Source organism: Pseudoliparis swirei, chromosome 11 (genome assembly GCF_029220125.1).
Source record: "Pseudoliparis swirei isolate HS2019 ecotype Mariana Trench chromosome 11, NWPU_hadal_v1, whole genome shotgun sequence".
In the NCBI taxonomy this organism is placed as follows: domain Eukaryota; kingdom Metazoa; phylum Chordata; class Actinopteri; order Perciformes; family Liparidae; genus Pseudoliparis; species Pseudoliparis swirei.
In genome coordinates, this window is record NC_079398.1 from 2,524,492 (window position 1) to 2,552,386 (window position 27,895).

General features: G+C 45.7%; 2 protein-coding genes across 3 annotated transcripts in view; one reads left to right on the forward strand and one right to left on the reverse strand.

Moving 5' to 3' along the window:
- The window catches only part of LOC130202044 (putative E3 ubiquitin-protein ligase UBR7), a 5,730-nt gene extending 913 nt beyond the window's left edge, over window positions 1-4,817 (forward strand). The window contains exons 2-12 of the mRNA XM_056427333.1: window positions 800-917; window positions 1,207-1,340; window positions 1,443-1,503; window positions 1,592-1,687; window positions 1,813-1,866; window positions 1,962-2,067; window positions 2,172-2,326; window positions 3,708-3,902; window positions 3,996-4,152; window positions 4,252-4,313; window positions 4,445-4,817. Coding sequence (XP_056283308.1) covers window positions 800-917; window positions 1,207-1,340; window positions 1,443-1,503; window positions 1,592-1,687; window positions 1,813-1,866; window positions 1,962-2,067; window positions 2,172-2,326; window positions 3,708-3,902; window positions 3,996-4,152; window positions 4,252-4,313; window positions 4,445-4,528 — 1,222 coding nt within the window. The 3' untranslated portion in view covers window positions 4,529-4,817. The remainder of the gene's footprint in view (window positions 1-799; window positions 918-1,206; window positions 1,341-1,442; window positions 1,504-1,591; window positions 1,688-1,812; window positions 1,867-1,961; window positions 2,068-2,171; window positions 2,327-3,707; window positions 3,903-3,995; window positions 4,153-4,251; window positions 4,314-4,444) is intronic.
- An 886-nt stretch (window positions 4,818-5,703) lies between these two features.
- btbd7 (BTB (POZ) domain containing 7) lies at window positions 5,704-27,895 on the reverse strand. Of its 2 annotated transcripts, none has more exons than XM_056427332.1 (11): window positions 27,605-27,895; window positions 21,410-21,611; window positions 17,075-18,208; window positions 11,750-11,958; window positions 11,119-11,194; window positions 10,583-10,743; window positions 10,313-10,456; window positions 9,699-9,888; window positions 9,042-9,220; window positions 8,415-8,819; window positions 5,704-8,232 (listed from the first exon to the last, which is right to left on the reverse strand). In XM_056427332.1, the coding sequence occupies exons 2-11, from the start codon at window positions 21,489-21,491 to the stop codon at window positions 7,462-7,464; spliced, it is 3,351 nt and encodes a 1,116-aa protein (XP_056283307.1). In that variant the 5' UTR covers window positions 21,492-21,611; window positions 27,605-27,895; the 3' UTR covers window positions 5,704-7,461. The 2 variants fall into 2 exon arrangements, with proteins under 2 accessions (XP_056283307.1, XP_056283306.1); XM_056427331.1 differs by having other exon boundaries at window positions 27,478-27,895.

Genomic DNA, 27,895 nt, shown 5'->3' on the forward strand with positions numbered 1-27,895 from the left:
GCGCCATCTATCGGAAACTCACTGCAACGTTCAGCATTTTAATTGTTTTAATTCTTTTTTTTCCACGCATACACACACACACCCACACGCACACGCGCACACACATTTATAGTTACAAATCCAAATAATTCGAAGATTCAAAATCACTTCTTGAAAAGGAAATATCAATCCGTAAACAAATTTTTTTACTCAGTGAGAAACCAACGATTTCCAGTCCACCTCCTGACTTTAGTCTCCCACCAGGGCACGTGGTTAAACTTCAGAACTTGAAAAGCCTCTTTTTGGACCAAATCCAACAGACTTTCATTATTTTCAGTGATGTTTAGTTCATATTCCTCCATAACATGAATGTATTTTCCACTTTTGTAAATATACACTGTAAATCCCCCTCAAATGTATATTTCTTAAATGTCTAGAGTAATTTGTTTATATTGATATATATATATATATATATATATATTCATATATATACTGTGTATAATCCCACTATGGCCAGTTTGTGTCTGAAACAATACAGACACATAGTTTTATTTAAGCCAACTACATGCACTTCTTGTATTAAGCCTATTCTTGAATTATTGATAACGCCACTTGCTTTAACTAAAACCACTCACGCTATTGATTGAATTGCAAAACATTAAAAGATTGTTTATTGTTAATCAGTCCCGTCGCCTTGCGTCACTTCCTCCACGTGGTCTCGGCACCAAACTATCCCTCCACTCCCGCCCGGAACAGTCGTTTGTCAACACTGTCGTGCAGCTCAGCGTGTCTTTGTGTTCTCCTCGCCCTCTTTTACCAGAATGGCAGCAAATAAAAACGACTCGGACTCGGACGACATCCCTGCCAACGCGGAGGAGCTCGAGAGAGCGTTGTGTGTGTTGGCTGGAAGCGACCCGGAAAACTGCTCTTATTCCCGGGTAAGGAAAGCTTCCTGCGCCGCATCTCTGCAGCCATCGCTTCATCCGCCTTCTGCTCCATCGCTCGTTGTGCAGCTCTTTACAGGATTGTGTGTTCAGTGCGACTGTGTGTGTGTCACACGTGAGGTCTTTGTAGCTTCTGAGCGGCAGTGGCATCACTGTAGTGGTATCACTGTAGTATTTGTAATGAGCCAATATAAAATAACCACTACAGTCCTTATTAGAGGGAGCATGCCATCAATAGTATGTATAATGCTGTGTGTGTGTACTTCCTGTGTTGTGGTTTCAGGGCTATGCGAAGAGACAGGCGGTGTTTGCCTGTAACACATGCACCCCAAATGCTGCAGAGCCTGCTGGGGTTTGCCTGGCCTGTGCCAATAAATGCCATGATGGACATGATATCTTTGAACTGTACACCAAAAGGTAGTTTTTGTTTTGTTTTTGTGTGATGTGAACTGATCACATAACCCCCACACACACAGTTTGCATATCCTTTTCATAACAAACGTTATTTTTCTGATGTAGAAACTTTCGCTGCGACTGTGGAAATAGCAAATTTGGGGAATTCGAGTGCCAACTAATTCCTGTGAGTCCTCTGGTTTTATAATGATTTATAATGTAATCATGCTCTATGTTCCTAATGCTGAAGTTATTTCTATGTTGTGCATTCACAGGCCAAAGACGAGGACAACGTTAGAAATCACTACAATCACAACTACAACGGCTGCTACTGCACGTGTGACCGGCCCTACCCAGACACAGACGATCAGGTTTTCCATTTAATTTATTTTTTTCATATTTGAACTCTCCTGTATTTCAAATGAAATTGATCAAATGTAGTTTACATCATCTGTGATTGTGACTACACAAAACACCTTTTTGAATTACCCAACAGGCCGACGATGAGATGATTCAGTGCGTCAGCTGTGAGGATTGGTTTCACAGCAAGGTGAGCGTGACTCGCGTTGATCAAATTACATTTGTGAGAACTCCTTTTATTCAAATTTGCATTCATTACTTCATCAATCTGTTTGTTGTTGATAGCATTTGGGCTGCACTGCAGTGGACCCCGAGGAGCTGCAGGAGATGATATGTGAGGCCTGTATGAACAAGGTCCCGGTCTTGTGGACGTATGCTGCTCACTTTGCAGGTAATTAATAATCTTGAGCTGCGGTAAGCAAATACAAACTCACGTGACTTTGCTAACATTTGAGAGTCAAAGCCAGAGATACATTTTTGCATTTCTCTTTTAAGTTTATCCTGTGACCAGCGTCAGCCCTCCTGAGGAGGAGGAGGTGTCAGAGGACGCAGAAGAAGTTGAAGTCGGAGCAGGAAAGGAAGGAGCCTCTGAGCTCAGTCAAAGTGAGGATGAGAAACCATCCACCAGTGCTGAGCACACAAAGCCAGAGGTGAGAGCCTCTGAGAGTCTTCAGGAGACCGTCTGCCTCCGTTTCTATTTTTGCATGGAGGGTTTGTCTTCAGAGCAAAAACAGAAGGAAGAGAGTTAAAGTGAACAAGAAGACCGACGAGCACCTCATCCGCTCTGGTGCTGAACCACGTTAACCACATTCAAACGCTCTGGTCGTCTGACCTGAAAACGGTTTCATGATCAGAGATTTGATGCATTGACAATATAACACATCCAGAACATTGGTTTTGATGACATGTAACGGACATCATTGGCTAATGTGAGGCATTTGTTTGGTTTTCTGGCGTTTCCACATTAAGTGCCAAGGGGAAATATGAGCTTTCCCAGTTGCAGTTTTAATGGCCACTTGTAGTGCCTCAAGCTCCAAGATGACGCATACTTCAAAAGAACAAAACAATTGGATGGAAAATGGGAGAAACATAAATAGTTTCTATTTTTACTTTTCCATTAATGGTTTTGCCTGTGTTTTCCTTAAACTGTGCTCATGGTAGATTAAGAAAACGAATCCTAAAACATCCCTTTCCCCAAATTCATTAGTTACTAACTCGATGATCTTCTTTTAATTCTCTATCGCGGTAATGGCAAGATTGTTTTTTGTCTCTCTTCTCCCAGAGGGCCCGACTTGGAAATATCGCCAGACACCCCGTTTTTTATATTGCAAATACAAGGGCTTTCCTCATTGGGCCTTAGGCTCATTCACCATGGTGTTTACTCATTAAAATCACAGTTGTTATATTGTATATGCACAAATCAATTAAAGGAGGACATATTCAATGGTTTGCATTTAAAAAGGTAAAAACTTGAGCGTAAGCAATGTACGCATCTGTATCCATGTGGACAGATGTTTCCTACCTATTGAGTGTTTACTTGTTTAAGTATACCCTCCTCCATAATTTGGAAGCCCTCTACAGCGGTGTGTGACTTCATGTGGAACGCCACTGTTATGCAGGTATTGTATAGGAAAGCGCCCCGTGTCGAGTATTTAAGTGCTCACTGTGTGTGGTCCCTCGGTGGCAGCTGGTGTTTTTAGTTGCCACAAGATGGGGCTGGAGGGTAATGAGCAGATTATAGGGCAGGCTCCCGTTATCGTGCTTTCCCCTCCTCTGGGTAATTAGGGGAGAAATGACCCATGAGGCACTGCTTCCCCTGCACTGGAGTCGGCTTTGGCCGGGCTTCACAGGGCAGCTGACTGTGAACTGGGGATTTTCATCGCCCAATCACCTCGTCGTGTCAGTCGCCTCGAGACTTCTCGGGGATGAGTCCGCAGTGCAGCGAGCCGAGATGTCTTACAAAGCCCAGGTGATTCCATTCACTCCTCCTGCCAGTAACTCACCCCGTCCTCTGTTCTTTGTATCTTTTAGGAAGTGGCAAACGGGAGTTCCCCTTGCAAACGGACCCACGAGGAAATGTCAGGCAGTCCCGCAAACGCCGTGTCCGAAACCTTCGTCTGCAGGCTGAAGGAGCTGCGAGCCAAGGGGCTGGAGGAGAGGAGACGGGGAGCGGTGTTCTGGCCTTACGGCTGGCGGGCCGAGCTCTGCACCTGCGTGAGCTGCAAGGTAGGCCCCACACACACACACCGGCTCTCAGACCATGTGGGTTTTAAGCTCCTTGATGAACGTTTGTCACCGGTGTGCCGCGTTGCCGCCCAGAGGGCCTACGTGGCTGACGAGGTGCAGTTCCTCATGGACCCGTCGGACACCATTCTGGCCTACGAGAACAAAGGCCTCGCTGAGCCGTTTGGGCAGCACCCGTTGATGGCGCTGACGAGCTCGATGGACCGCGTACATCAGCTGGAGGTCATTTACGGTGAGCGTGGGGTCAGTTCCCCTCCGAGGATGTAGTCACGCAAAGGGTACGTTACGGACGGGGCGATCGATCGAGACTAATCACGCGTTCCTCCCTCAGGTTTAAACGAGCTGACGACCTCGATCGCTGCGTTTTTAGACCAGTGTGTTGCTGAAGGAAAGGTAAGAAATTGATGTGCAGTTACTAGACTGATCCATTAGTATTTAATGTTAGGAAAGTGTGAAAATGTGTTTGGGAGACACTTTTTTATATTTCTCTAAATCTCAAACCATTCCCTCCCGTTTTCTGTCAGTCGGTCACAGTTGAATCTGTGCATCAGTTCTTTGAGGAGCTGCGGGCCAGAAAGAGACGAAGGACCAACGCAGGATACCAGTAAGGAGGAGGCCACGCTGCTTTGAACGTGTGACTTAGAGGAGCCTTTATGTTGAATAAATGGCCCTCTTGCTGCAACCAATGAGTCTAAAGCGCAAAGCGTACCGACTTGCACGCAAATTGTTGCTTTTCAAGTGAAGGAGTGAGATTGTTTGCGCCCGATTGTTTTTATTGATGTATATAATGCCTTAACACTAAAGCTCCAAATGAATGTGACTTGAAACACTTCAGCACGGTATGATTTAAATAGATTAAATTGTTACATTGCTACAATGTTATGTACATCACATGAACATGTCCACTTTGTGATTATGACCGAGTTAAATACCAGTGTGTTTATATTGTTTGGTGGCGACGAGTTGAGACAAACTTGTGATGTGAACAAATACTGTTTGGTGTGGATTCAGGTTCCAAATAAAGTTCTCACATTTCTAGTGCACAAAACAACCGAACGATCAAATTAATTCCATAAAATCAAACCAGTTTATTTTGAGGATGCCCAAGTTGACCACTGTTATGCACCTTTTGAGGCGACAGTAGAAAAATAGATTGTGAAACTAAATGCAACTTAATATCAATCTACAAACATGTTTTCTATAACACCATACAAGTACAACGTACCTGTTAGAAGTCAACACAAGCAATCACACATTTCAGATGGTTCAATTCCAAAAGGTGCTAAATAACACTATGTACACAAAAGGAGCTACATGAGATTTCATAGGACCGTTTGATGCAGGCTGGTAAGCTGGTAGAAAAGCGCTTGCATAGACATCAAAGTCCCTTCTCCAATAAAAGCCCAGCCGCAGGCGGGGGAAGGCACTGACTTCTCTACAGCGAAGAGCAAAACGAGGACTTTTATTCAATGGAACATTGTCCCGGAAAATAAAACAACGACCCGCTCACATGAACATGGGGAGGAATCTGGAGTTTTGCATTTTTTCTCCCCCCCCCATGAAGCAACGTAGATGGAAAAAATATTTTTCTGCTCGGCAACTTCAGCGCTGCCGAGCAGAGAGCTAATCATATCTTCAGATCCTCCGCAGATTCACGTTACTTTAAAAGTAAAGAATAGGAAAGAAAAGAAACATCTCCACAAACATTGTAATCCACACCACCGAGAACATTGAACGGACGGCCCTAAAGCGGAACACTTAGGGAACAAAGTAGATTGAGACGCACTCTTTATGTTTTATACCACTCGCTCCGAGTGAGATTTCATGACAAAGACAAGTACACAGTGTTGTCCACTACAGTAACAACTCAAACCTTCAACAACCACTAAAATGTGATAGAAACCATAAAAAATGTGTCAGCGCGGCGCTCAATTCATTATATACAATTTCTGTGGAGATATGAGCCAGCGACGGCCAACTTTTCTTCAATAGAAGATTCCTTTTGTTCAAAATTCATTTGTTCCTCTTCCCTTCAGCTGGTATCCCGGCAGCTCCTCCAGTGCACTGATACTGGGATGCGAGGTTGCGCGCCAGCTGTTGGCTGGAACGGGCTTCGTGTGGACTTGCATGGTGCTGGAGCTACAGCTGCTGCAGCTCTTTAACAGTCGATTTTAAATCGCATCCACGTCGACTACGCAGGTCCGCAATCTCGCATGGGGAGGCGTGATGGAGACCTGATGTATATACATGTTAGCATCCGGGTAAGGGGTAGTTAATGTGCCCGTAATAAACAGAACAGTCACGGAAGCAATTAAAAGGAGTAGCGATATGACATCATACTTAACTGAATATTCCAAGCACTGGTTAAGGCTTCAGATTGGATTACTTAATGCTGTTGGTTTAAAAGCAGAACAGGAGGCTCTCGCTCACTGACCAGCACACTGTGTGGCAAACACTCTGGTCATCAGACTGATATGTGGCGTCCTGGCTGAAGGTGGGGGTGTACAGTACTGAGATTGTCTCTACACAACTGTGTGTATCAGTTATTCTCGCCCAGACACGCTCGCACACACGCCCGTTTCAGCTGAAAGACCAACAAACCCACAGTACGTCAGTTGCCATGGCACCCCTAGATGTGTCACTGTACTCGAGTAATGAGCCCGCTCGCGCGCCTTCCCGCCACCCCTAGCCCTCGGAAAACACCAGGCGCCTGCCTCCGAGCGAGACACTCGAAGCGCGGGACAATTATCAGACTGGGTAACAGAAGAATGATGCACTCTGATGACCTACTTCCCGTCAGATCCAGTTCCTGCTTTGTGTGGCCGGGTCTTGGCCCTCAACTCATCCGCGCTGCAGAACCAGGTGGGGACAACGTGTCGAGTGGGTTGCTGTCGGCATGCTACGGGACACATCGAAATACAAATAATGGGAGGAAAATAATCCAGTCGGATGTATTTACATACAATTTCATCACAACACTCTCCCAAACGGTGTACCATTGTTAGCTTGTGTAAATTGAGATTCCGATCCCACGATCTACCCATTCAATTCTAAAACAAGACAACAGAGCGCATGAATGTAATCTTTGTTGAACCGTCGGTTCATAACTGAGCTACAGCTAGTGTCGTGACCTCCCCACGCAGGACTCGCAGCACAGAGCTAAACCCTTTCCGTACAATCAAACTCAAGAGAGCAGTCGGTCCTCGTGGAGCCCGAGTCGTCCTCTGAAGCGGCAGGACGAGGAACACTTGCAGAGATCAATTACGACAAGCGTCCACAGGCAACCTGCAGCTCTCACTCATCCCGTCCTCTGACCGTGTGATGGAAAGCACTGTGTGATAGAGGCCGGACAAAAGGACAGATAAAATAAATAGAAACCATCGACCACCCCTTTACCCTGCTTCTCTCAAACAAACAAACACACACACACACACACACACACACACACACACACACTTAGTGCTTTGCCATCCATTGTGATGGACGGCCACTCATCATGCTTTCCCTTTTCCCAACTCAACCCCCTGGTCCTCCATTGGGGTTAAAGTGCAGATTTCTTATACGGGTAGTCGGGCTTGCTGGGTGACCTGCGGTCTCTGGCGATCTCCTCGGTGACACTGTGAGGCTGCTGGAGGGACCCCGGGCCCAATGATTCCCCAGCTAGAACCATCTCCTCCGGGGCTTCTCTGGGTCCCGTGTGCCTCTCCTCATAGCTGTCCATGTTTCCACTGGGAGGCCGTAAATGTCCTAAACCGTGAGTCAAATCTGTCTCATTTGATCGCCCCCGTGGGATGTGTCCCATCCTAGGTTGGGCCCCGGGTTGGGGGACTCCATCGTGCCTCTGAGAGGTCATACTAAGGACATCCAGACGTAGTGGGTCTGGAGCGGTCCGTCCCTGCTGGCGGCCCTGGGACTGAGACTCAGAAATATAGGGGGGTGGATAAGAGCTGGAGGGAGTGCAGCTGTGGCTGTAGAGGTCTGGTCCTGCAAAGGACGGCAGAGGGTGAGTGGAGGTCGGGGTCGTAGGTCGACGGGAGAAGTCATACAGGTCAGGGAATTCGGCTTGAGGCTCCAACTTGGGTTCAGGAGCGTGTCTCTTGCATGAATGGCCATGTCCGGGGCCGTGGCCGGGGCCGTGGCCGTGGCGGGCAGAAGGGCAGGGCCCGTGAGGCAGATGGTGGCCTGGGGGGCCCACTTGCCCGTGAGGGCCTTCCCTGTCCAACTCTGCCATGTGCTGCTCCCTCAGGGACATGACAGAGACCCCCAATGCAATGTCAGGCATGAACTCCCTCATGACAGGCTCCATGCTCATCTGCATCGGGAAACAGATACAGATGTGTGACGTTACAATCACAAAAAAAGGGGACAGTTTAGCAACTGATGATCCCATGCACAAACCAAGCAGCCACATTTAAGGGGGAAAAAATGGTAGGACAAGGACTCTAGGGAGTAACACACACACACACACACAGACACACACAGACACACACTCACCGCTTGCTGGTCAATAAGCAAAGCCCGGCCCATAGCCTGCGGGTTGGTGCAGTCTGGGGGCTGGGGCCTGGGCACAGAGGAGTAGTCTGAGCTGCCATGCTTAGCGGCGGCATGGCGCTGGATCAGGGTGCGGTTGCAGGGATAGGAGAAGGACCGGGTCGGGGCCGGCATGGGCACACGAGGACGCCAGGCACCCTTGAGCTGAGCATGGCTGGGTGTAGCAGGGGGGTGGTATGGGGGAGGCGGAGGAGGTAGGGGAGGGTGAAAGCCAACGACCCCTTCGAGCTCTGTGAACATGCTACCCATGGCTGGGCTGCTGTTTACCCGACAACGACCCACTTGGCGTAGAGCCAGGATCGGACTCTCATCTCCGAACCGTTCATCAGGGAAGAACTTGTACGGGTTCTGAAAACACAAAAACAAAAAACACCCGATAAAGCAATATATGACCACAATATATGACCATTGTGGTGCTGACAATGCTTCTTTTTCTCCTTAAGATGCATCTGCCTGGGGTCGTTTGAGATCTGCTGCATGACTGAGGACAGCCGGCCCTGTTAGTATCCCCGCCGTCGCCATCTCACCACCTCTCCAACCCCTGGGAACAAACTCGGCTTCTCTACGAACCTGCAGTAGTTCCGTGGCTCCGTCTGCCAGACCGAACTCCCTCAGCACCCGCAGCTGCAGCTCGTAGCTGACGGTGGCACCTTCACCACAGTTCAGGGCGTACGCTCTCTGGACCTGGTCGGTGTGCCGCAGTTCCTGCAGCCTCCGGATCATCTCCTTTACCACGGACAGCTGAGGCACTGAAAGATTCACACCAACAACAACGTTGAGGGATGCTTTGCTTTTGATCAGGGTTCTGACACATTTTGACCGATGGGACTTCCAGGACTTTAAACCAAATTTCCATGACCAAACTGAAATCTCAGTATAAGCATGAAAAATTTAGAAAATGTTGCGTATTGAGAGCATACGCCGGCTTATATTTTGAGCGTCTTTCTTTAAAAAAACATATTAATTATTTCAAACTCGGCGTGAATGAACATGTGATTATAACAAATTTCCATGACTTTTCCCAAACTTTTACGATTTTAGTTTTTTCCGTGACTTTTCCAGGCCTGGAAACGACCATTTTAAAATTCCATGACTTTTCCAGGTTTTCCATGACCGTACGAACCCTGTTTGATGCTAGCGCCGTGTGTCACGGGTGCTCCGTTTGGATATTTGGTGACGTGAGCACCCGTTTGTTACCATCTGGTCATTTCTCAAAATAATTCTCACCTGGAATTTCATTGGCCACAACCGACGGCGCTGTGGTTGAGTTGCTTGCCATTTGCTGGTGGTTGATCATGTGACAGCACTGAGGCACAGCGTTGTTGACCATGTAGAGCGTGTCTGGGACGTTTGACATTCGCACCAATCGCAAACGCACCAGGTCCGTCTGCTCCACCATCATTTCATCAAGCACAGACTAAGAAGCAGAGAGAGGGCGAGTTAGACCACAACGTCAAGGAAATAAGACTCATGTGCAACTCAAGGTCAACGAGAGGGTTTTCAAATCAGCTCCGCTTGATTGACACTTCATATAATAGTGACTCTCTGGTTTCGTGAAATGCTCATAAATATTTATGGCACTGGGAAGCCGTACAAGTTATTAGGAAACGTGTGCAAATGGACATAAAATTTATTTCGGTTAAGTGATGGCGGCAGCTAATAAAAATGTTGATTATGCGTAGCCACTGGGCATGGATGCTTTTTCACATCTGAGCTATAAACTGGTTCACAAATGTTCCCTCTTCACAGAGTCTCGACTCTTTGATGCTAGATTAAAAAAGGACACAAATAATCCCCCGCTTCCTGCGTTGTCTGAATTATCGGTCGTGAATGAGCCTTACCTTAGCCTCCTCCACATAGGGAGAGAAGAGGCGGGGACGCACATAGATGCCAGCGCTCTTCTGCCGTAACCAGGCATTTGCTTTCCCCCCCTCAGCTGTGGGCAGCATATCTGAGGGAGGGGTGCTTATCAGACCTCTTTTAAGCTGTGAACAGGGGTGAAGAATGTGGATCAATGTTTGGTCGATGAAGGTCACCGTGACTCAGGTGTACGTACGCATGCGCACGCACACACACACACACACAAGGAAAGGTAGACCGGCAGTACTGACCGCGTCAGCGAGGACGTCGCTGTTGGGAGGTAAGATGTGCTCAGTTCGGATGAAGGGCAGGAGGGGAGACAGGATCTCCTTTAACTCCTCCACGTCCAGGTCCCTCCTCTTCACTCCCCTCTTGTTGACACTGTGGGCTGTGCCGCTCAAAAGGTTTGGCTCTGGGTAAATAAGAACAGGAGCAGCCATGAGCAGCTTTCATATAATGCATGCTGTTTTTCACATTGTTCAGGAAAGTTGGAATTCACACATTCTGAATGAATATTGCATAACTTCCGGTGTGGTTAAGCTTCGTAAGAGCAGCCCATACGATATGATGACTAACAACCTTGAAAATGAATCCTCAATTGCTTACTAGGTCAGAGCACACACTGACATGACCCATCACTATCAGGCCACTTCTTTTTTTGGGGGGCACATTCTGGTGCCTTTCAGTAATGTTTTTAAGCGTATTTGGAGGCTCTGGTAAGTGGGTAATTTTCTCAGAGCAATTAGGGGGGCTGCTCAGAGGGTAATTATAGAGTGTGTTATCTTACCCCTGTCTGCCATCCTCTTAATAAGCTGCTGCTCGCCCCACTTAACAACATACTTGAGAATGTCCTGTTCGCTCGCCTGTAAATGAGACCAAGGCACAGAGAAGACGAGAGAGAGAGAGAGAGAGAGAGAGAGATAGGACGGGGAGAAAGAAAGTATTATTAGGACAAGGTTATATATTGTCGAGAACAAAACTTGGAAGCTGTTTATAATGAGGATGAGGTGTAAATGCAATATGTTCAGGCGGTGTCCCAGCAATGCTCAGGCCTGGTTGCTTTGTTTGTGCGGTTGGTTTCCAACACCTCAACCACCTGGTCGAACGCCCAGGTACGAGGAGCTCGGCAGTGCAGACGGCAGCTCGGCTTTGATTAGGTTCTTGATTTGAAGGTATTTCCTTCCAGGTAACAGTGTTACTCGTCTCTGTAGCCCCCGAGTGTCGTCTGCGCGTGTGCGTGTGTGTGTGTGTGTGTGTGTGAGTGACAGATATTGTGTTAATTCATCTCTGCGTCTACTGTACCAAGCAGTAGTCATTGTGAACATGTCATGCAGCCATGACTGAAAGTTCACGCTTCACCTCCAAACGGAGACGTCATTAAGGGGGACAGGTGAACAGACGAAGCGATGGTTCCTTACCTGAAGGTAGTCAGACTGAATTGCGCACAGAAGGTGCTCCTTGCCGAGCTCGTAGAGGACATCTGAAGTGACAACCTGACTGAATTCCTCACAGAGGAAGTGCATGGCCTGCCTGTGGACCCACTTGGAGCCATACGGCTGGGAGCTCCACTTCAGGATGGGGACGAGCGAGTCCAGAGACAGGCTTTCCACAACGATGTCCTCGCAGCCTGGGAGAGACAATGAGATAGATACAGGGTTCTTACACATTTTGATCAATAGATTTCCAGGACTTCAAAGCAAATTTCAATGACCAAACTGAAATTTCGGTATAAACATGAACAATTTAGAAAATTGTGCGTATTGAGAGCGTATGCCGGCGTATATTTTGAGCGTCTTTCTTTAAAAAACATATTAATTATTTCAAATTCGGCGTAAATGAATATGTGATTATAACAAATTTCCATGACTTTTCCAAAACTTTTATGATTTACGGTTTTTCCATGAGTTTTCCAGGCCTGAAAATGACCATTTTAAAATTCCATGACTTTTCCAGGTTTTCCATGACCGTACGAACCCTGTAGATAAGCAATCTTGATATATTCACGCCTGTGTCTTTATGGGCACAGATGTATCATATTACAAAAACAACATCGCAATACTTAAGAAAAGCTTAAAGAAAAGAAATACAATAAAGAAAGATTGAATTGAAAAGTGATTGGAATACAAGCGGTCATTCTGCAGCCGCGACCATCAGTAGTTTTAACTTGTATTCACGGACCCAGGGAGTCTCCCTCTAATCGCCCCCACATCCTCCTCGCTGAGTTTCCTAAATCAGAGCACATACCTGAACAGCAGGCCGTGGTTTAACTCGGTAACACACCAACCCACATAAATGCCTTTGATACCTTGATGTGATTTAGTCTCAAGCTGCCCCCTCTTACCGTGATAAGTAAACAGAGCAGCCTGAGGAAATGTGCTGCCAGAGCACAGGCGCACACACACGTTGCAATCGTGTACACACTTGTATGCAGAATTCAAAAGCCACAGAATACTTTGGGAATTGTGTACCTGCTGCTCTAGACATAAACATTAAAAAAAGGAGGTACTTTTTGAAAAAGTTAGCCTATTACGGCACCAACTTACTCTGAAAAAGGAAACATTTAGGCAGAATTAAACTCCCCAACATCCATGATTGGCTCGGTCATGCTATCAATGCCAAACCGCAACACGGCTCGTTGACAGCCTTTCTCTAATCAATATCGTTGATTACAAAATGGACATCCATCGAGATAAAGCCAGACTGACTGACGTCCAGTTAGAGTTGCTCTGAACTGGAACACAAGCCAACTTCCTCATTCCAGGCCGTGCTGTCCATCAGCTCATCGTTGGGCTCGTAGCAACACTCCACGGGGAAAGGCTTCTCTTATCTTGAAGTCGAGGATCCGAGCTGCCTTTCCGCCCCCAAACCACCACTTTGAACACATTCTGGGAAACTGGACACCAGACTTGAGAGGGATGGCTCCAGCAATGCTTTTGAATTAGAGGCTTCATATTGGTCAGAGCACAACTCACACATTTCTAAGATGAACACACACAGGTCAGCAATCATGTACGCGCACAGACATGCATGGATGCACAAACGTATGCTGCACTTCCCCTTTTGGGTGTCTTAAAGTCGTGCTGGCCAGTTAGCCAAATGCAAAGCAGACACCCAGAGTGCTTTAAAACCCAGGGCGGATCTCCTGCATTGTTACGAAGACGGATGAAGTTGAAACGTGAACCCAGGCACTTTGGCTTTTTTTTTTATGAGTTTTATCTGCTATAAAAACCGACTGGAAAAGGGAATGGATTCACAACATGTGTGCCTCCGTCTCCACCACTCGTCCCTGTCTTCTAGAAAGTGCTTTTGCGCACGTCTATCTTTCACCTTTGCCCTCTCCACAAAGCCGACGCACACGCACAAAGCAGACAGTTCCCCACTTGGGGCCCGTGGCCCAGGAAAGCAAACAGCTCTGCTCTGCGTTAGCAAATTAAAATCCACAGCGACAGCCATCCATTTTAAAATGCAGCACTTTTATTATGAGCTAGAGATTAGAATCAGCGTTATATCTAATACCGACCCGCCTCCCCATCTCTCCACAGGCGGCGTACCACATTCACTGGAGACGAGTCAACCGGCAAGAGTTGAACACAAAAGCAAAAGCAGCAACAATCGGCGTTACGCGACACGAACTTTGAAGGACGTGTGCATTTCGTCTTGCTGTTAATATTTGGAGCTCCTTGTTTACGGAGCGCAGAGTCTCCAAAGGCACTTAAATCATCAACGGCACTCGATGGCCTGTAAACAAGCCTGTGGCAGTAAATCCTGTCTGAGGATCACTCATGGACTGGGACTAAAGTGAGCACACTCCAAAACACAAAGCGGGGCACTGGAGGCGCTGGTCGGTCAGTGGGCACCTAGAGAGAGAGAGAGGAAGTACCAACAAAACGAAACCACAACAACTGGCTCTCATATCTGCGGTGCGCTTGAAAAATTAATAAGGCTTTTAATATTGGTTGCTATTTGAATGAGATGGAGTCGTAAAGGGATACACATCTTGAGAATTAAATCAGGAAGAATGACAACAGCTCCACAAAAAAAAACCTCCACGGGCCGAAACTTCTTCACACAGCCGGGCGGGAGCACACAAGGGGCTCTCCCTATGAACACCCTCACACAACCCCCTCTACAGGAAGCGGAGAAGAGAGCACACCCCCATCTCCATAGACGGAGTTGCAGTAGAGAGGGTCAGCAGCTTCAAGTTCCTCGGCGTGCACATCTCCGAGGACCTCACATGGACCACGCACACCACTCACGTGGTGAAAAGGGCCCAACAACGCCTGTATTTCCTTAGGCGACTGAGGAAATTCAACATGGCCCCCCGCATCCTCAGAACATTCTACACCAGTACCATCGAGAGTGTTCTGACAGGTTGCATCACCGTCTGGTGCCGGAACTGCACCGCGCGGGCGTGGGCACTACAGAGGGTGGTGCGGTCGGCACAGTACATCGTTGGAGGTGAGCTTCTCCATCCTGGACATATACACCAAGCGGTGCGTGGCCAAACGGATGATGAAAGACAATAACCACCCCGGCCACAAACTGTTCACCCTTCTACCGTCAGGCAGGCGATACCGCAGTATCAAGTGCCGCGCAAACAGACTGAGGGACAGCTTCTTCAGTCAGGCCATCAGGCTGCTGAACAAGGACTGAGACCCTCATTAACACTACACACCAGAACATATTCTGTGAATATCTATGGCCATGGTGTATATTTTATTACATTGTTTATATATATATATATTGTATATATATATTGTATGTATATACATATATATATATATATAGTCTCAAAAAAGTGTATATTTTATTACATTGTTTTATATATATATATTGCCATGATGTATATTCTATTACATTGTTTTATATATATATTGTTAATACTTTCTTCTTTTTTTTGTGTGGATATTGTATAGTTTATTCTCATTCTTATTCTTTTTTTAGTCTGCTACTGCTGTCGGGTGTTTTGCACATAAGAATTTCACGAACCGATTATACTTGTATAAAAGGGGATGTGACAATAAAAACTTGAAACTTGAAACTTGAAACTCTGATGCCTCATGCCGAGGTATGAAGTGGTGGGCTGGACACGGACCAATGATTGTCGTTTTATAATCAACTCACAGATGCCACTTGGAGTTCGTAGGATTTTTAAAATAAAAATGTGAAAACCTCTAAAAAAGGGTAATAGCATGTTGCAAAAAAAAAAGAAGAAGGTTAGTTATCAAATAAATCACCAATGACCTAAACCATCACACCACATTCCACATTGTGGTTTCATGGGAACTGATTAGAGCGGTGTAGCGCTGTGGGAGACGGAGGAGAGGGGATAAAAATACCCTCAAGCAAGGGCTTGATGAGAGGGGGGATGGGAAAGAAGAGGAGGTGATGGTGTGTGGGAATGACACCATTTGGCTGCTCGTCGGCTGAAGCTGCCGGCGTGACCCCGAGGGCGACACCAGAGCTCGAGGGTGGGAGGTGGCGCCCAACCAGCCGAGTGTCTGGTGTTAGTTTACAGTGCTATCGAGATCACTGCAGGGGTCTGGAAGAAATTATAGATGTTTGGCCACTGAGTCAAGACAGACAATTCAGCAGCTGCCCGTAACCAGCCTCCTGCTATTGTGAGATTGTAGACAAGCTTGTTCACTATTGTAGAGTTTATTGGATTCAAACCAAGTTTTATGAATACATGCGTGAGCATCGCCAAAGACTTCCTGAAAAATTCTGAGATTTTCAACCAACAGCGTTCGGAAACATACGCACAAAAAAGACGGAGCACTCTGGTTGGTGCAGAGCTTTGGTGCTCTCACTCCTTATTAGAAGGAATTGAACAAGATGCTGGCGATCACACACAAAGTAACACTAAATGGACATTTAGCCTCACAATACAATCCTTTAAGCCAGAGGATTTTCACCTTGACCGAAGTGTTGTGAAACGCCGACTTGTACAGTAACGTGAACATAATAGTGTTTTGACTTCATGCCACAGGATGGGGCCGTGAAGATAGACTTGTTGACAATTGCTGGATACGTCACATTCCAATATTTGACAAACTAATTCCCATCATGGTGGCTCTATGAATAATAAAATGGTTATTGGATACGATAACAGTGTTGACTCATAAAGCTCTCTGGATCAACACAGCCCTGACAGGCTGGACATGCAGTACTGGTGCAAATAAAGATATAGAGACTTCTACAAAAAATGAGAGTCAGACACATTATATGAATGCATGAAGGGAGAGACTTAAGTGGGCTTGAGTCACGCAAGGCCATCATTTAGAAAGAAATCCAACTCTTATTACTCCATCCACAGAGATCGACACTATAATTAGTGGACTGACAAATCAACCTTTTAATTCCAGGTAAAGACGATACATAAATTGCAGGTGAAAATCAAGTTGTCCAAGCTGCTAACTTAACCAGACTGAGACTCAGTCAGTACGACACACCATGAAGAAATCAAACTAAATTGTGTGGCAGACTTTGCTAAAAGTTACCCTGAAATGACACACATAGGAGAGGGAAACATACATGCACTGATGCATCCAAAATGTACATGACATTCATGATTAACAGGTCAATCTCATAATATGCCTTCATGTAAATGAAGGCCATTTTGCCCAGCCAAGCACCAAGTACGGCCGACATGGCTTTAGTCCATTTAGAACTAAATGTTCTGTTATCTCGTCAGGTACTGTTAACGTGTGTGTATGTGCAATGTAAATATATTTATGACTCACCTTGCGCAAGCATACTGAACTCCAAGAATAGAGCGATGTGGTACAGCTCCATGGCCTCCTCGGTGCGTGTGCTCGCCCCCCGGCCCCCGGACACCAGGGCTTGCACCTCGCCGAGGCTGCCCGCCGAGGGGCTGCCCCGCAGCACCAGCCCGAGCTCCACCGCGTCCGTGTACATGCAGTGGAGAATCACCTGCACGTATCTCCGTGGGATAATGGATTCGTCCAGCACGATGCGGGTCGGCGTCTGCAACGTGCGCTCCGTCATTTCCTCTCCTGTGCGGATGCGCCTCTGCAAAAGGTTCCGGAAGAAAGGAGAACGTGCCGAGAGGATGGCTTTGTGAGCCCGAAGGTCCTCGTCCGGGGTCCCGGGGCCCGCCGAGCCCACGGCCGGCGCCGCCGCCGCGGGCCCTCGCTCGTTGCAGCTTTCTATCATCTCAGAGTCGGAGGAGAAGCTGAGCAGGGCGTCGTAGTAACACATGTAGTCAAACAGGCCCTTCATGTCCGCCTCCAGGCAGTTGGGGGTACCGAACTCCTCGCTGAGTTGCACCAGCACGTCCACGTTCTGCAGCCTGGTGTCCTCCGCCCCGCCCACCCCAAACTCCCCAGTGTACAGGTAGTGAAGCAAGGCGGAGAACATGGGGACGTCGATGCCGGCCGTCTCGATGTCCATGAGAACCTCGGCTCCGTAGCCAGGGGACGTCGACAGCAGGGTCTTGAAGAAGGGGCAGCGGGCGGCCAGGATGGCCCGGTGAGCTGGGAAGCAAGTCCCTTGGAAGATGAGGTCCACATCTGTGCAGTACTTGTGCTGGTAGAGGGCGGCCAGGTCCCGCTGCAGGCTGGGCGCTTCAGCGCGTGCGAGGCTGGCTTGGAAGCTCAGCTCCTTGAGAGCCGCCGTGCCCTCGTATTCCTCCACCAGGGCGTTTGCGTCTCGGACGTCCCACCCCGACAGAAGCTCCCGCATCTGCCGCGCGTGATCCGCCGAGCGGTTGGACTTCCTCCTTTTGATGAACCTCCGCTTGAGGGTCGCCAGACCGAGGCTCTTCTTCTTCCGGTCCGCGGGCCGCTCGTGTCCGTGCTCCAGACTGTAAAGCTTCGACTCCCAGCCATATCCGTGCTGCGAGTAGGACGAGGTCCCTGGAATAAACCCACACCGCGGGTTAGCTTTTCATCTGTTTTTAAACAATGTAAAAACACATTCTGGATGTAAAGTAAGACACCTCTTTAATAGCTGACGTTTTTACATAAATATTCCCTTTAAGGTTGTGTTCTGATCAGACTTCATAACCCCTCCAACACTTGAGGGCAGACTGCTGAAACACGATCCTTCTTTAGCTCCCCTGCGGTGTGGCCAAACACACACCGCCCTGACCCAGCTACCACGGCATGTGGCTCCAATTCATCAGCAGAAAACAAAAAGACAGAATACCGCCATGCTGTTATGTTTTAGATCAAACTATGGTTCATTACAAACTGAGAACCAATTCGCTCAATGAGGACTTAGTCCTGCTTTGTACTTTTCAATTAATTTGGGCCCGCTCGCATACTGTGGCCCAATTTATGACACTAAATAGTCGTCATGTTTGTCTTGAGAGACGGGACGCGTACGTCAGAGGAAGCACTGCCAAGGAGATCCCCTCTTCCTGCCCTTCTCTCAGCGTCCATCAGTGGGACCCAAATAGTAATTATACACTGCGAGTCATCCGTAACCCAGGCCAGCACGACTGCCCAGTTTAGCGTAAACCTCGCGGTCTCAAGGGCCACAGAGATCGTGTGGCTCCTTAACCCTTGTGTTGCCTTCGGGTCAATTTGACCCGATTCAATGTTTCACCCTCCTGTTACCTTTATATTTACTAACATATTTTACCCTTTGGGTTCAATTTGACGCCAGCAATTAAAAACTCCAGAAAATTATTAGAATTAATATTGTTTTCCAAGTTTAAGTGTGAGGCACTTTATATTTGTTTGTTGACTCCCGAAAGAACACCGACATTAAACATTGAATGGGGTCAAATTAATCCTAAGGCGGGGGGAGGGTGTAATATTGATTCGGGTCAAAATGACCCTAAGGCAACACAAGGGTTAAGAAGATTCGACAAAACTCAGAACCAAGGTTATTTGGAGTAAATCGTGTTTTTTGTTATCGACAGATGTATTTAAATTCATCTCTGAAGCAGTTGTCTAGCCTCTCTGGTACTGAGGGCTGCTTTGAAAGATTTAAGGACCCTATGCCAGAAAGACTAACAGTTGATCATTAATCACTATCAGCCAAGTCTCCTAACATGCCTCATTATAAACGGTCAACTCCAACAACGTATACAGATCTGTGAATCTGTAAATATAAGCAATACAAAGTGACCGTATACATATGTGTGCATACAAGTAACACACACACACAAACAATACAACCTGCATGTCAAACAAGTTGTATTGATTCAGGGTTCCGACACATTTTGACCAATGGATTTCCAGGACTTTTAACCAAATTTCCATGACCAAACTGAAATCTCGGTATAAACGTGACATTTCTTTAACATGTTGCGTCTTGAGAGCGTACGCCGGCTTATATTTTGAGCATCTTTCTTTAAAAAAACCATATTAATTATTTCAAACTCGGCGTAAATGAACATGCGATTATAACTAATTCCCATGACTTTCACCAAACTTTTATGATTTAAGTTGACCATTTAAAAAATTCCATGACTTTTCCAGGTTTTCCATGACCGTACGAACCCTGTGATTGCATGAAGGCAGAAACATAGACGTAAAAATGAGCTATCATACAACAATGCTCTCTGAAAAATAACACCAACACTGTTGAAATTGAAACAAAAGCAAAAAGATCTCAGACTGTAAATGTCATGTAAATCAGGAGAACAGTGTGACCGTCTTACAGGCCGTCTAACAGGCAGCCTACAGCTGTTCACAGGGACAACAACCATGACAGCAGATTAGCTCCCATGCAGCCTGACAGTGATCACATCACACCATAAGCACAGAGAAACAACCACGCCAAGAAGAAGAGCAAGAATGCAACGCTAGGATTTCTTTTTTGTTGGAAGATACTTTTAAACGCAGACAGCGGAAAACGTCATGTCATTTTGGTTAACCACCCATATTGGACACAAGTTTATTTGCATATCTGCCTCTCAGAAAACTTCATAAAATCCATAAAGCAGGGGAAATTAGGTAGCGCGCACAGAACAAATATATTAAATTTACAAATGCACGCAGAACGATTCACAAATACATTCAAATGTACAAGAAAAAGCACAAATATATTTATGCATTTCTATCTGGATTTGTCTTTTTGTTTGTGGATTTCTATGTATTTATCTGTTGATCGCACTGCATTTATTTGTGGATTGCTACACACGGATATACCGATTTTTGAGACTCGTCCTCAATCCGTAACTGTTTTTTTCCACATGGAGCTATCTGTTGCCAAGAAGGCGCCCTCATTTTCAAGGGGCGGGGCTTATCTCTGTGGCTTGACTGCTGCTATCTAGTCACGCTGGAAGCAGCAGTCATTTAGTTCACCGAGCTGTGTGAGCCTACGGCTGATGTTATGTATAAATATATAAATATGATATTAATGTTATGAACCCAAACACGAGGACGTTAGATGTCCCGACGTGTGCGGGATGTCCACAACAAGTATAAAGCAGAACTAGTGGTTATTTCTTTCATGGTGGATGGCGGAAATGTTAACAGTGTTCACGGAGTCAAGCCACGGAGGTGACCCTTGAAAATGAGGGCGCCATCCGATTGGCTACAGATAGGTCCATGTTGAAAAAAAAGTTATGGATTGAGCCACGACAAAAATCCATATATCCGTGTGTAGCAATCCACAAATAAATGCAGTGCGATCAGCAAATAAATACATAGAAATCCACAAACAAAGACAAATCCACAGAGAAATGCATAAATATATTGGGGATTTTTCTTGTACATCTATATAAATTGTAGTTTATTTACGTGTGCATTGGAATGTATTTGTAAATCGAATATATTCATGAATTGTTCTGTGCTCATTTGTGAATCTTCGTGTTTTTATTTGCGAGTTTCTCTGTGCATTTGCAGTTATTGAGACGGCTCTGACCCCATGGCCTCGACCCCCACTGTGTTTGAAGCATGGCCAAAGCCAGTTCAAGAGTACAGTGGGAATACTTCACTTCAGATGAGTGGGAAAATCAGGTTTTTCCACTAACAGTTCATCTAACATGTACATCTTATTATTTGCTGACTGAAAAAGGCAGAATCATCCATCAGAGCTGACTTTGTGTTTACAGTGCAATCGATGACGACACTCAATTAAACCAAAGACAAAACACCTACCTATGAAAGTCTGCTGCGCCTGTGCATTTCCCCCGATGCGTGGGGAGCATGAGTGTGGATAGCTGGACCCATTAGCGCCCATCCTCACTTCTCTTCACTTGCTGTTTGGGGGTCCCCCCTCCTGCTGAGTCATTCTGCTCAGGCGATCCTCAGTCGTGACTCAGGCACGGATCCTCAGAGCCTCGGGCCCAGCCTGCCATACCTGGAGGGAGGGCGATGGAAAGAACAGTCAGAGAGACGTCGAGGTCAAAGAGTGAATGCTTTTTTAAAACATCGCACAGGGAATGCCACATGATGAGTTTGGACTGTTTGGACTGTTATCGATCATGAATGGCCAGGGGCATTGGTGTTAAGGAAGCGGAACAGAGGGACATCTATTACTATCTATTGCACTGTTTCGGCCACATTGATTGATGTGCAATCACGAATCATAGATAACTTTGCTATTTTACAGGCCTGAATTGCTACAAATTGTGACGAAGAGGCTTTTTTTAGAGTGGTGCTCTTCATCTGAAGACTGCGTGTCCAGGCTTCTATCTATAATCTTCATTGGTGACTTAGGTCAACGGAGACTTCCTCTGCCCGGTCCTCCGGAAACTAACTGGCAGTCAACAACAAATCAGATGCAGATGTTGAGTGATACTCAGAGGAAGGTACAACTCACTCAGCCTTTGCACATGTTGCCCATTTTAGTTGTTTTGACATTTCTAGTCGAATGAATCATTTGAATGTTTTTCCAGTTCAGTGTGGATATGTCCACAAGGAGCATACTTATACTAGAAGTTTAGTGAAAACTCATTCACCAAAGTCAAATCAATAACAGCCAAACCCGTAAACCTAAATTACCGGCACAGGATGTGCCTGCGGTGTGTGAACGGTTAGTTTGAGTCCTGATGGGGAGGTGGCACCTTGCATGGTAGCCCCTGCCATCAGTGTATGAACGGGTGTGAATGGATAAACGACGACATGGAGGTCAAGCGCTTTGAGTGGTCGGAAGACGAGAACAAAAAAAAATCGCTACCCAAGTACAAGTCCAGTTACTATTTACTTACTATTGAAATGTCACATAGCTAGTTTTACAACTTTGGGTCTTTAGTTAGTTTAGCAGGAGAGCTGCAATAATAATAATAATAACTTTATTTATATAGCACCTTTAAAAACAATGTTTACAAAGAGCTCCACAGAGAGTCAAAGCAAAACAATGACCTGTGAAACTCTTGTTCGTGCTTCAGAGCAGTGTTGATGGGAAATGTCACATGCGAATGCAATATAATAATAATAATCTTTAATATTCGTCCATTACGTGATATGGGGAGGTCAGCAAAACAATATATACCATGAGCATCAGCGGTTTCGCCATGCCATTGTTTACACAGTGGTACAAGTGGCATTTCCATTAATACCAGGACATTGTGGGCGATGTTGCGTATTGGATTTTTATATTAACAGAACAAAATACTTCTGATTTATCAGGTATTTAATTATTATGCATAACACCAAAAAAAAGATATTGCTTTATGGTTACTTTGTCCATTAAACATGTATAAAACACTTTTTCCCCCACAAAAGAACAGTTGACAGTATAATGAACCTGTGTGTAACTAATTAAAAAGAAAGAAGTCTATATTCGATTCAGCTTCTTCAGTTTCCAGGTCCCGGTAGAATGCATGCTGGCTTCTTGACACATTGCCATGGCTTACAGGCACACTTGAACACAACAGAGACATCGTTATTATAATTACTAACACCTGTAGTGTTCCTGCCACGACAAGTTAAAACTTCTGTGAAAAATGCCTTTTCACAGCCTTAATGTCAGACCAATTTTACACAACAAATTATTTAGATTCTTTGGGTAGTTGTCAATTAACGTGGTACGATTTAAATTAACAGAGTTTTATGACAGAAGTTGCTGAGCAACAGAGGCGAGCTTCATCAAACAGCTCCATACAGCCATCTCCCCTCAGCTCCCTCCTGCGACGTCCTTTGTGCCCTCAGCTGGCTACAAGCTCACAGAAAGCAGGGCACCTTGTTATTAAGCAGTAATTACATGCCACGTATATCCGACTTCATTTCGACCAACACTTTAAAAAATATATATATTTTTATGATTTTCCACAATAGAGGGACGGCTTCTCAGTGGCACTTACATTATGGCTGCCGTTGAATACATAAATATGCCCTTTTGGAAACATTAAGTGACTTGGATATGGAATTCTAATTGCTCTTGCATTTAAATAACTCAATATACAAAGTAGTACGTATATATATTTCCTCTCTAGTTTATGAGAGATGGAGAATTAGTGGGATGGAAGATCCGTTTTATTTCAGCCCGCGAGTTTTATACCAATGAATCATTGTGTCTGCCCCTTTAGAGCAGCACTCTACAGCCTCCCAAGGGTTCACTGGAAAACCACAGTCTGTTACTACACACACACACACAAATGTTTATCAAGCAGTCACACTGGAGCACCACAATAAAAATGTTGGTTGATCTCTATTTCATCAGACTGCTTTAAATAAGCTCCATCTTCACAGGGAATTCATTTGGACAAAATTAGAAATTGAACATGAATACGGAGGAGAGCAGAGGCAGCCACGGAGCTACTACCGTCACGGCGTTACCTCGCTCAAACGAGTGAACCGAATTTAAAAAGAAGAAGTTAAGAGACGGACATTTCTGCCACGACCTCTCGACGTTAAGAGACGTCAAGCAGGTTGGACTGAAGCGGCGTGCTGCTCTGTTACGTTCGGCAGACGCCGGGCGAGCCGGGCGATACGGCCCTCATGAGAGGTGACAGGAGACACTCCCTGCCCCCACCCATCTCTCTCTGCACACACACAGACATATGCACCCTTTCAAACTGCTGCTCACCTTGCCTCAGTCGCTCGGATCATTACCTTCACATTGAAAATGAGGAAGGTTATGTTTTGACCGCCGTGTATTTATTTATTTGTATGCGTGTTACTCGCATAACTCAAAAAGTATTAAACCGAATCGCTTGAAATTTGGTGGGATGATTGGTTATTATCCGGGGACCATTTGATTAGATTTTGGGATCGCTCGGGTCAAAGGTCAAGGTCAAGAAAAGGTCAACATCTTTTTACCATAGTGCGGCCAATTTGTATCCAATTGGCATGCAACTAATGCCAAAATGTTCATAATTCAATGCCCAATCTTGTGATATGCGAAGGTATGCGCTCTACCGAGTGCCCATTCTAGTTGTATTTTATTTAATTTAATTTAAAGCAGACACTAGCAGAGGGTACCAGACAGAACCCCTGCCGCCACAGAGCATTACCATACAAACTGCCTGGCGCGAGAACAGGCCCGATGTATTATTCAAATGTCAGTCAAGGCATCTTATCAATCATGTATGCGTTGTCCTCATCGCAGCTCGAGGAAAGGAAACCGGTCGGTATCGGGATCTTCTTTCCCGTCTGCGCCGCCAAATCTCAAGAGCCCGTTCTTGTCATTTCAAAGCAGGTTTTTACAACTCATCCACTCAACCAGAGCTCCGCTCATGAAACACACAGGCAACAATTTAAATCAAAGCGACAGTGAAGCCAGCGCAGCGGGACACGATTTCAACAGTCGAATGTGACGTGAAGAATGACTTGGGCAGCGTCGCAAATGATTGAGAAACTTATGTTCCCTGACCTTTTTTTTGGTAATTTTATAACAGTTTGATTGTAAAGACTTAGAATGCTTTGTTCAAATGGCACAAAGACGCCTGGGTGCCGTGCTCTTCGTTTGTCTCGGTGTGAATGCTATGAATTAAATGATAAAATCACCACCGTTTGACAGTAATCTTTGTTAGGTTCAACGACACAGCTTTTAATCTTCTGAAGACGAGCGATCACTGCTCGTATAGTATGTCTGGAATGACACAGGAGCTGCAAAGTAGCTTAATTTCTTGACTGGAAAAGGAGACGCAGGCCTCGTCCAACTGATTCAAAACACAATTCAAATACGTCAACTAATCCCTTTTCATTTGGGTATTTAATATATATAACCCTTACCCTATAACAACAAAACAACAATGTTTTGTTGACACAGAAGCTGCTAGATGACCCATTTAGAGACAGATTGTACCAAGTTAAAGAAGCTTCAGACAGTTATAGACCACTTGGATCTTTGGACATTTGATCCAAGCAGAGCTTCTCAGAGAGGAACATAATAAGCAATGCAGGGGTTGAGCTGAAACCAGAACTTTCTCACAGAGTGACCTCTGCAGTATTGATGCGTCTGCGTGCGCCTCACAGCAAGATGAGCACATGGAAAAAGGACCGCGGGTGGAGAAAACCGAATGAATCGCTCCCTTTAAATAATAAACATGTCATATTTTGTCTGAAATGAAAGCGGAGAGAGAAGATTTAGTGGCAGAGAAGTCTGACAATCAGGTCAATCAGTATGGAAGTTAATCGGGCCATTCAACTGATTACAGACCGTCGGGAGAGCAACAGGAAACTACAGGAATCAGAACAGGCTAGACACAGCGACACGACAGAGATGGAGAGACTAAACAAAAGTCCTCACAATGATGACTCATGGTGGGTAGTCTCTAGATTATGTGGTGCAATTATTATAATTTGTTTTGCTCTGGAGGCCATCACACACAAATGTAGATTTTAAGATAGTTCACCAGCATCAATAAGTTAATTTGTTTAGATCTTTGGGTGAAGACATGAGGATGCCGACAATGATAGAGAGTGAAACGGCGAATAACAGGCTCTAGGTCAGCTGGCAAAACAACTGAACATCTTTACCATAAAGAAATGTTAAGTGAGTAAAGACGATGCAAACACAACCTGGTGGTCAACCTCCAGCAAATGAAAGGCAGCCCAATAAGTGCTTATTTTAAGCGAGTTGTCAATTCTGCTCACTCTATACCAGCCAGCCAAGGGTAAACAGCATCTCCGGCTCATTCAAGTTGAACTTACAGCATTTCATGCGAGTCATGGAGTTCTGAGCATGCAACTTCAATAATTAAATGGCGTTATTGGCCGGGAGCACTGACACACATTCTTAACCTGGTGCAACGACAAACCTAAATGCAGAGGAGAGCAGTAAAGTCACTTTTCTGAATGAAAAAAAAACACAGGAAGATACACACAGGTTGTCTTTTCGAGGAAGGCAGGGTGTAAACAATGCTGTGTCGAATCAACATGTCAGTGGGATTACTTCAGGATTACTACATGTGCATATAGTTCTCCGCCACTTAAATATATGGTGGAACCAACTCATATCTCATACTCATGTGAGGTTTTGGGACAGGGATGTCTCAGTGTACAGATTGTAAAGCACTCGGAGACAAATTTATAATTTGTGAAAATGGGCAATACAAATAGACTGAAAACTGAATATCAAATACATTGTTAGAGAAACCCGGAGGAGAAGCAATTCAAATAACATCCTTATCTATTAGAGAGCTCCAAATATGTATGCTGCAGGAAAGTACTGCATGACTTTGGTGCCCCAGTGACTCCTTATCCACAAGCATCCTATAGGTTACAATAGACGAAGCCATATGTTGCCACAGTATACAAACTATCACAAATACCGTTATCTGACACAGAGGCAATGCTCAGCAACATGTAGGTTGATCCACAAAGTTAAAATGCAAATTCATCCAGAACTTTTCTCCTGATATAAACTCCCCAAAACGGAAGAAGAAGAGCCCCCCCCCCCCCCCCCCTCTCTGTAATCAGTGGATAAAGAAATCAATCACTTGCAATGGCTTTGTTAGCCTTACGTTAACGCGGAGCTAGTGTTGCTCTTTGAGCTATCGGTGGCTATTGCTGCTCAGGTTAAAAGTGCTTGTAAGAGCACAGATAAAGAGTTGTTTCTCAGCGGATACAAACGGTAAGTAATGTCCAAACATTCAGCGACAGTCTGGCGAGGGGAGTCACGTTCACCACAGCCCTGTAATTAGTAGCATATCCTCGGAGGCTAGGGTAAGCTACCTCCGCTGTGTCGCTTTGACTTCAACCTTACCCCCTCGGAAACAGACGTTGCACTTGGAGCAGGACGCAACTGTTGAAAAAGCAAGGACTCGAAAATTATTTACCAGAAAGTGGAGGGCTTCGTGGGCATTATATTAATTCGTAGCACCTCGTAGTTGAGACAGTACTCCGATCCAAGTTGTCCCTGGCAGGCAGGCAGGCAGAGAGAGAGAGAGAGAGAAAAAAATGCACCTCAACACCTTCTTTTTTCCAACTCTGCTCATTACGCACGGCTCGACGTCAAGGTCCACACCGGATCCCTAATATGCGATCATTTCCACTTGCGTCGACTTTCCGGCAAATTTCCAGCATTTATCGAGACTCTAAACTAAACCAACTCCGTTTTTATTGTCGGTTCGGTTGGATATTTCCCCATAGTAGCACGACGCCTTGTTGGGTGGTTGTTATGGCCTATCCCAACCATAACCGTTTCAAGCTAACAGATTGATATACCACGCTTCCGGTCGGCACCTTCAAAATAAA

Bases quoted from the DNA above. Each gene is read 5' to 3' on its own strand.
- btbd7 (XM_056427332.1), bottom strand. From the start codon at position 21,491: ATGGGCGCTAATGGGTCCAGCTATCCACACTCATGCTCCCCACGCATC. The intron at 18,209-21,409 runs GTAGGTGTTTTG...GGTTTATTCCAG, and splicing joins GGCGCAGCAGACTTTCATAG to GGACCTCGTCCTACTCGCAG. The intron at 10,457-10,582 runs GTCAGTACTGCC...CCCTGTTCACAG, and splicing joins GCGACGTCCTCGCTGACGCG to CTTAAAAGAGGTCTGATAAG.